The 9210-nt window shown below is 57.0% G+C and overlaps 3 protein-coding genes across 3 annotated transcripts in view; all 3 read left to right on the forward strand.

Annotated features, from left to right (window-relative positions):
• The first annotated feature begins 3202 nt into the window (after positions 1–3202).
• On the forward strand, positions 3203–5669 carry P884DRAFT_258902 (cytochrome P450). The gene is made up of 4 exons (XM_069441288.1): positions 3203–3468; positions 3537–3633; positions 3692–4296; positions 4363–5669. Exons 1-4 carry the CDS (start codon positions 3345–3347, stop codon positions 5484–5486), a joined length of 1950 nt encoding a protein of 649 aa, XP_069298206.1. The 5' UTR covers positions 3203–3344; the 3' UTR covers positions 5487–5669.
• A 272-nt stretch (positions 5670–5941) lies between these two features.
• P884DRAFT_291697 (uncharacterized protein) lies at positions 5942–8047 on the forward strand. The gene is made up of 3 exons (XM_069444115.1): positions 5942–6368; positions 6756–6974; positions 7058–8047. Exons 1-3 carry the CDS (start codon positions 6292–6294, stop codon positions 7938–7940), a joined length of 1179 nt encoding a protein of 392 aa, XP_069298207.1. The 5' UTR covers positions 5942–6291; the 3' UTR covers positions 7941–8047.
• Positions 8048–9167: 1120 nt separating this feature from the next.
• The window catches only part of P884DRAFT_291698 (uncharacterized protein), a gene marked incomplete at its 3' end in the record, with an annotated part of 1215 nt that continues 1172 nt past the window's right edge, over positions 9168–9210 (forward strand). The window contains exon 1 of the mRNA XM_069444116.1: positions 9168–9205. The remainder of the gene's footprint in view (positions 9206–9210) is intronic.

Consider the following 9210-nt stretch of genomic DNA (forward strand, 5'->3'; position numbering starts at 1 on the left):
CCCTCTCTTTCTCTCTCTCTCTCTCTCTCTCTCTCTGATTTGACGTGTTGTGATTTGCATGACTGCGATGGGAGTTGTTTGTTGGCTTGCCTGATCTTGGAGGTGCTAGGGATATCCGCCTTGCACTTCCCTCTGGTGTAATGTGTTTTTGGCTTTTTGCGTCCTGGCCTGTGGCTCTGCTCATCTTCTATGATGACCTTATAGGGCATGGAGCGGGCGAGCTCTCGTGCTTGGCTTGGCGCCGTCGGCGTGCTTCTGGTCACCATGGGATGATTGACGGGATGAACTGCAGATGCAGATATGTCGACTGGGCTACGGTCGTGGGACATGGCTAATGACTCGACTTTTGACGTTGGGGCTCGATGTGTTTTCATTTCTCTTTATTGGCCGACCGAGTGAGATGCCGGCTCTGGAAGAATGGACTGGCTTGCATTTTCTATAGACTTTGCGTTGAGCTCCACGGCTCGGTTGTGTTTAGGTAATCCGTACAATGTATCCATTGGTTTTGATGACAAGCAAAGGCAGCACCTCAAAGAAAGATTACGAGTTATTTTGTTTTCATCTTCGTCAAACACCGAATTAAAGCTCTTGCATGGTCTTAAGAGAGCAGGATTGGCTCAAAACACTTTCGAGACAGTTAACATGGGTGTCAATTCAACCCCCGGCGGCCCTTGTTCGTCAATCCGCAGAGGGAGCTGCCACAACACCAACTGGTTGGGTGACTGTGACTTACTGACAGACTGACCGACCTGTCTCGAGCCTCGCGTCTTATTATTCAGCTGTCACCTCGACAAGGATCCGGAGCCGGATGCCAGCTCCTCGGACCTTCTTCAGACGACGGGTAGAAACGCGCACTGTGCGGCGCGTTGTGGAGCGAGAAACTCGTCTCTTGTGTCATCCTTTCCCAAAGCGATGATCATCGGACGGGTAAAAGCTCCGGACCAGACGGGCTGATGAGACGGAGGACTAACGACGATCAGGCGTAAGGACGAAGGCGAGTACGGAGAGAGATCGGAGCTTGCGGCTCAGTTTTCTCGGGAGCACTGACCTTGTGCATGACTCGCCAGCGTGGCCAGGCGTCGTCGACCTTGGGCCATCGGCGTGATTTGCGGCGGGTGGGCCAATGCCCCCAAGATTACTTCTCTAGCGTATAGTATCAAGCTAGGGTGACGCTGGTTATTGTATGCGATTGTGCATTTGGCCTCTTTCGAAGACTTCGCCACGGCCCGTGATCGACCGGTGGATTCCGCGGAGAGCGTCATCTGGTTATCGATGGCGTGCGCTAGTGTATCTGTCAAGGGACCCATTCCCAACGGCTGCCTGCTCGGGTTATCCTGGTCGCCGCCTGAATGCAGCAGGCTTTGTTTGCAGTTTGACGTTGCTTGGGGGGGCTGCAAAAGATGCGAGACTGGAAGAGCTCAAAAGTCCCGCGGCGTGCGGAGCAACGGGAAGTGCTGAGAGGCTGGGATATATCCGTATACGGTGCTCACAGTCGACCTACACACACTACCTGGTAAGATGCAAGTCAGTTAGCACCTAGCTCGGCGTAATATAGTACGCCCTGCCCGTGCTTGATGGATGCCTTTGGCTCTGTCTCGGCAAGTCCGTCATGATGGGTGGTTGATGGGGAAGTCTAGAAACTCCCATGGTTGTATTCAAGGTAGGAGTGTACGGAAAAAGCTGTTGGCGAACTCGGGTTTGTAACACCCGAGATTGCCTACCTGACTGTTGCACCAACTTCCGTTGGATGGGAACGGGGGCGACTGCCACTGCAGATGCATGCGCTGGCAGGTATGGGAAAACTAGTGTACTCTTCCGGCTATATCGATTGCAATTCCTGAGAACATCGCAAGAACAGATACAGTTAACACTGCCGCTGTGGATACCCCTAAACCTAACGGTACGGATGAAGGTGACTATGCCTGTTCTTGGTAATTTAAGGTAGTCGTAGGAGGAGCAATTTGGGACTTTCAATCTCAACTTTAGGCAGCGGGGTGCATCTCGTGTCATTGGCAGTGCCAGTGTATTAATCCATATCTACGGATACAATCCCAACTGCTGCAGGTGCGACCAGCAAGTTCCAACTGCCCTGTTTAGTGAAGTGGAGAGCACGACGGGGGACGGACCCGCCCGTGGAACTTTCCAAGTTCGCCAAAAAATACCCGTTTTCCGCCTTTCCTCAAGGTCCGCTGTGGATGCGGGGCGGAACACTTGGCGGGAACTTTCGAGCTGCTGCAACACTTTCAACCAAGCGGCTGCATGCACAACGAACATCAGCATTCCTTGTGAGCTAATAACAATCGTGACCGGCCAGTAACAAGAATGCGGCAATTCAATGCGCGGAACCGTCCGCACAATCTGCCTGAAAGATCAGTTCGGGGCATACAGCATCGAAGTGAGGTCGACCGCAACCATTTTCCCAAAGCAAGTGGAAACGAGGGGATCGATGGGACGGAGGGAACCGAAAAAGCGAGCTGACTCAACCTTCCTTGTGTATGTACGGTACCGTTATCTGTATTGTACACACATGCATACGCTTACAAGGCGCCGTAACTAGTTACAACGTACGGATATCTGTAGTTGTAACCCGCACTTGCAGTAGTTCGGCCCCAGTGGTGAAGTGGTGAAGTGCAGGTTCCATGCGCTAGCGTTGAAGCGCTAGCTTCGGCTCAGCAGGGCCCCGAACGCCATGGCAAGGATCATAGACTCCAGCAGCCAATCGTGGTCCCCTTCAACAAAATTCCACCGGTTAAGCTCTGGGGTTTCAAACACGACAGGAGCATGACACAAAGACATGGAATGGACCTTCACGTTCGACATTGGGCCCAGCGGTTTCACCGTTTTGTCTTGGATCTGGTTTTGCCAGAATTATATTGCTCCACACTACAACCTCACCACAGATTGGCCAACTTATCCCATTCCGGAACTGCGGGCTGAACCGCTAGTTAACTCCTCGCAGCCGACGCTGACGGTTGGAGTGATGATTGAGAGAGTGTGATCTGGGGTTCTTTTGCTCCAACAAAGAAAGGCATTTCACCCCTTCAACCCATCTTCCCTTCTATCTCCTGGGCGATCCCTTCTTCCTGCCCTGTTCTCCACCCTATCTCTATCCCTTGTTTCGGCCCTGGTTCGTATCTCTACACTAGCTGTTGAAACCTTCGAGCAGCAGCTAACTAGCTAGCCTTGTTTAAACGACATGAACAAGCCGCCGACCGAGTTCAGCGTTGCCACTTCATGAACTCGAGGCCGCATGTCCACAGCTTGCCACTCATCTACTAAGCAACACAGAAAGGGGCGTCAACTGTCCGATTATTCGCAACTAACAAACCCCCGAATCCCCGGCCATGGCGTTTACTGTGCTCGCTGCCGTTGGCGTTGCCTTGGCAGCGGCAACTTACACCTACGTCTTAGGGCTATATAAGAACGTTGCCAAAGCGCGGAAAACAGGCCTACCCTATCTAGTTGTTCGTAAGTGCCCATCTGCCGACCCAGCGCTATCCCGTGTGCGAAAGTCTTATCTCACAAGCATATCCCAGCGATTTCCCCCATCAACCTCGCCTGGCAGCTTACCTTCACCTTCTGGGTGCCCCTCATCAAGCTGCTGCCAAAATCGCTATGGGAGAACTGGTTATTGTAAGCCGCGCCTCCACCGTACCGAAACACCCTCCCTTCCCCATACTGACCTCGCAAGTGTCATGATCCCCGAGTGGGCTTACCACACCGGCCAGACTCATTGGGACCGCCTCGGGACTGAAAGTTTCCTGGTCGCGTCACCTGGTCACCTCGCTCTGTACACCCAGAGCGCCGAGGTCATCCACCAGGTCACGCAGCGGCGCGAGGCATTCCCCAAGAACATCGCCCAGTACGGCATCCTCGAGATGTTTGGCAGGAACGTGCTCACCACAGAGGGCGCCCTGTGGCGCTTGCACCGCAAGATCACCAGCGCCAGCTTCAACGAGAAGAACGCTGCCCACACGTTTGCCCAGGCCATACACCAGACTAAGGGCATGCTCGACATGTGGTTTGGCCCGGACGGCGCCAAGACGGGCACGACCGGAACCATCAGGTCCCTCGAGCACGACACCATGACCTGGGCGCTCAACATTATCGGCTACGTTGGCTTCGGCCTGCGCCTGCTCTGGCCGGGCGAGACGATGCCCAAGGATGTCGACCCCAAGCTGGCAAAGTATGGCAGCCTGAACCCGCCGGCGGGACACAGCCTTACCTTTGCCGATTCGTTGGCCAAGACCCTGGAGAGGATCGTCGCCATCTTGGTGTACAACGAGACCATCCTGCGTGCGTGTTCTTTCCCGCCCCGGCCTGTCTACCTACAGCAAGCACTGATTTCCTTTTGTGTCTCAGGACTTCTCCCCTTCAAGTTCGCCAAGGAGGCTTACCAAGGGAAGCGCAACTACCTCCAATACATGGACGAGTTCCTCCGTGACAAGATAGACGAGACCCGGCGCGGCGTGCCCCAGCGCGAAGGGATGGACATCATGGGCCAGCTTGTCCAATCGAGTTATGGCTCCGAGTCCGAGAAGGCCGGGTCTACCGGTGCCAAAGGAGATTCCACCTCGACCTTTAAGCTCTCCGACGCGGACATCATCGGCAACGCCTTCATCATGATCGTCGCGGGCCACGAGACGACCGCCAACACGCTGCACTTTGCGCTGGTCGAGCTGGCCACCAACCCGGCGACGCAGCGGCGCCTGCAGCAGGAAGTGGACGCGCTGTTCGGGGACAGCGACCCGTCGACGTGGGAGTACGAGAAGAACATCAACGCGCTCCTGGCCTCCCACGTCGGCGCCACCGTCAACGAGACGCTCCGGCTCGTGCCCCCCGTCACGGTGATCCCCAAGGTGGTCACGCCGGACGCGGAGCAGACGCTCAGGATCGACGGGCGCACGTACGTCCTGCCGCCGGGGCTGGCCATCTCCCTCGTCGCCGTGTGCGCGCACCGCAACCCGCGCTGGTGGCCGACGCGGCCGAGCGAGCGGACGGGCGCGCCGACGGACCTGGACGACTTCCTCCCGGAGCGGTGGTACCGGACTGCCCGGGACGGGAGCAGGGAAGCGGAGGAGGACGGCGACATCGTCGACAAGGGCGACTACGGCGGGTTCCAGGGCAGCGACGTGGCCGCGTCGCTGTACCGGCCGGTGCGGGGCAGCTACGTGCCCTTCAGCGACGGGCCGCGGTCGTGCCTGGGGCGGCGGATCGCCATGGTCGAGATGGGCGCCGTGCTAGCCGTCATCTTCCAGCGGTACAGCATCGAGCTGGCCGTGGACGAGTGGGCGGACGACGGCGAGGTCGAGGCCATGACGCCCGCCCAGAGGAGGGCGCTCTACCGCAAGGCGCAGGACAAGAGCAGGGAGACCATCCGGGGCGCCAACTCGGTGCTCACGCTCAAGCTGCACGGGGGCGCCCACGTGCCGGTGAGGTTGGTGAAGAGGGGGAGGGAGCGGTTCGTGAGCGACCCGGAGCTATGATATGATATGATACGACATGGTCGAGCAGCATGATTTGGGGATCTTTTTTTTTCCTCCATTGTTTCATCATCATCATCATCATTATTCACTATGTGAATTGTGGCGTTGGCGTCGACATCGTTTCTCTGGATATTTTCATATTTTATTTTTTTCTTGGGAATGAAATGACGCTTTCAATTGCCGTACTTTTTTTTCCTTCCCTAGGTATGATGGTTCATGATGGCCGCTTGCCTCACACTCAAGTTCTCAAGTTGGGCGATGAGCTGTGTGATGAGAGAGAGTGAGAGATAGAGAGAGAGAGCTGTTGATGTGTGCTGGGTGCGTTGGGCGCGTGCGAGTGAGCTACAAGGTATTCGTGCAAAGTGGAGCTGGCTGGCGAGTGGAGAGCTTCTCCAACATGACCTCACTGGCTCCGTCGCTCCCAACCCCCCCATTTTTCTTGGAGAAGCTGGCGCCCGAAAGGGCACTCCACTGGCGATCACCCGCCTTGCGGCACTGCAAGCTCCCCAGGACTGCCGGGCCGGCCCTACCTACCCCAAACACGTACGGGAACACGCACAGGTCGCCTTCTCGCAAGAAGCAGCCGCCCCCCCTCCACCCCTCTGCCTCAAACCCCCCAGCTATCTCGCTATCATCATCGCATCGCATCGCGCATCGCGATCCAAACGACTTCCTCGCGTTTCTCGCCGTCTTCGGCCCACAACACAACCGCACAGCCGTCACATCTGAAGTCGCCTCGCTTGCGCGATCACGTTGGTGTCAAACACGTCTTGAATTCCGACAACCCTCTCTCTCTTTTGTCATCATGAGCGGAAACGCTTGGCTCGCGCGACAGCGCAAGTCGGACCTCGTCGAGATTGCGCAGACCCTTGCTTTAAAAAAGTACGTACTGACTGAAGTTTTTTTTCTCTTGCACTCCTTTTTGCATCGTTTCTGGGAAGGGGGGAAATGGTATGGTGATCACGGGCGAATCCTTTGGTGTACGGAGCATATAATCCATAACATTTGTTTGTGTCTGCAGCGGCAGGCACACGCGCATTGGTCCGATTTGCGCTAGCCACCAGTTCCTCGCGGACACAGCTTCGCGATGTCGCGGCATTCGGATCATCTCACACCACCATGACCGCTCCCATCGTCCCCCCCCCCCCCCCCCCCCCCCCCCCCTCTCCTCCTCTCTTCCATTGCCGCGCAAACGCGTCGCAGAACTCACAATGGCATTACTACCATTAACATGGGCACACTCTGACGCGTATATTTCTCCTTGGGCAGCTACGAGAGCTACAAGAAGACCGAGCTGGAGCTCGCCATCGACGAGCACCTGTCCGAGAATGTTGCGCGGTACCAGGCCGACCCCCGATTCCAGGACTACTTCAAGAGCCGCGCCCGCGCCGGCGGCTCCCCGATAAAGAAGGAGTCTCTCGCGGGCCCTGACCTGAAACCGTCCCGAAGACGGGCGCCCAAACCGGTCGAGGAGGTTACTCCGGCCGAGTGAGTCTCCCCCTCTCGCCCCTCACACCGCCGCCCACCACAAAAGCTAACCAGCTTCCGTTTCCCCTTTTTTTTGGCAACAGAGACGAAGAGAAGGAAGAAGAAGAGGAGGAGGAGGAGGAGGAGGAGGAGGGGAACGCGTCCGGGGAGGAACGCGCCGACACGCAGGCGACCGAAACGGCACAGGCGGCCTCGAACGCGCTGGTGCGCACGCCCGGGCGCGCCCTCGCCATGGCGTCGCGCCTGCAGCTGCCGGCGACGCCGGCGGACGTCGCGCAGGCGGTGGACCGCGGGACGGTGGCGGTGCGGGCGCGGGTCGCGTCGCTGTACCGCGAGTCGCGGCTGACCGAGGCGGCGCAGGCGACGCGCGCGTGGCTGTCGACGGTGCACTCGGTCGTGTCGGCCATCGCGCTCTTCGAGCTGTACCGCCTCCGCCCCGAGGTGCTGCCCGACCGCTACGCCTTCACCATCCCCGCCGTCCCCTTCCTCGGCACCCGCGACTACCCCGTCCACCTGCCCGACATGTTCGCCCTCGTCACCGCCGGCTTCTGGGTCCCCGTCCTCACCTGGGCCCTCACCAGCGTCGTCCTGCCCAGCCTGGCCGGCTACTTCTTCAACCTGAGCTCCGCCGCCGCCGCGGCCCACGGCGCCCACCAGCAGGCGGCGGCGGCCGCGGGGACCATTCGGACCAGGCGGTCCAGTGCCGGTGCCGGTGGTGCCGGTGCCGGTGCTCCTGGTTCCGGCCACCAGCCGGTCGAGTACGTCGTCGACCCGGTCATGTTCAGCATCGTCAAGGCGATCGTGACGTACGTGGTGTACGCGCAGGGCGTCACCTTCGGCGGCCTCATCGACCCGGAGGCCGTCAGCAGGATCAACTCGGCCCTGTACTCGGGCTGGCGCGGGGTGCTGGTCGGCACCGCCGTGTCCGGCGTGACGGCCGTGTACGACGCCGTGCTGAGGAAGTAGTAGTAGGCTTTCGAATCACGAAGAAAGAGGGAGAGACATAGGGTTAGGGAAGGGGGACGACGCTGGTTTTTCTGGTCTTTCTGGTCTTTGTTACTGGGTGGTGTGGCGACTGGTTGTCGCCGCTTGTTTGTTTTGTTTTTTGTTTGGTTTAGTTTGGTTTTGATTCTTGTGGGCTGGCTCGTTTCTTTTCTTTTTCTTGGAGAATGGCGGAAGCCGAGGTTGCGGCAGTGGTAGTGTGAGCAGCTTTTGTTGCTCACCAACTTTTTTTTTTTTTTTTTTGTGTGCGAGAGAGGGAGTAAGTTGGTTAGTTTCAAGGCGTTCCAAGGCGTTGGGTTAATTACTATTCTTCCACCACTACCACTACCACTATCACCACTACCACTACCACTATCACCACTACCACTACCACTATCACCACCACCACCACCATCATCATCATCCGCTTGAATTTATCTCTTACTCTTAGTTTCGTTACTCATTTGGCTGCCTCCTTTTTTTTTTCTGCTGGCGTCATTTTACTCCGTGTTCTCGGGCCAACATGATGCGGTCCTCTTATACAAAGCACCTCCTACTATCTTGAACCTGCGTTGCCGGGCTTCCTCCAAGCATAGAGTCGGTCTCTGGCTGAGGGGGCTTGAGGGTTGGGAAGTGTTTATATAAATGTAAAGTTTCGCCCCGCCCTGTGTTTTCTCATTTCCTCGGTTTTCCTGTCGTGTTGAACCATTCGGTTGGACCGGTTACCGGCTCAGGACACAACCCCTTCCCCCCTGCCATGGCCGTTCAACCGTTCACTCTGTACTCCCCTCCCCTTGTCGTTAATCGTAGTGATTCAATAAGGACGAATGTTTCACAACTCTCTCTCCCGGATAACAGTGTTCGGTGAGATTGCCCTTGCATGCCCTGTCGTCATTTGCTGGGCTCCATTTAGACCATAACACTTTTCGTTTTGGCCCCCTGAGCTTAAACTGATCATGTTGTAATTTCTTGCAATATGCTGTACTCGGGCGCGAGTGTACGAAAATACGTGTGGGCACTGCGTCTCCGCGACGCGAGAGATAACTGAAACCTGGGGAAAGGACGCAGCGGCTTGGCTCGGTCCACGGCGGGGTTCAGCACACCCCCTCCTTCTTCTTTAACTCACTCGGTGCTGTGAGTTCTCATCGAGCGATTGAGAGGATTCACACGATAAACATCTACAGCTTACACAACAACGACAACAACGACAATAACAACAGCAACAACAGCAACAACAGCAACAACAGCAACAACA

The sequence above is a fragment of the Thermothelomyces heterothallicus genome, assembly GCF_042370625.1.
Source record: "Thermothelomyces heterothallicus CBS 202.75 unplaced genomic scaffold P884_scaffold_9, whole genome shotgun sequence".
Lineage (NCBI taxonomy): Eukaryota > Fungi > Ascomycota > Sordariomycetes > Sordariales > Chaetomiaceae > Thermothelomyces > Thermothelomyces heterothallicus.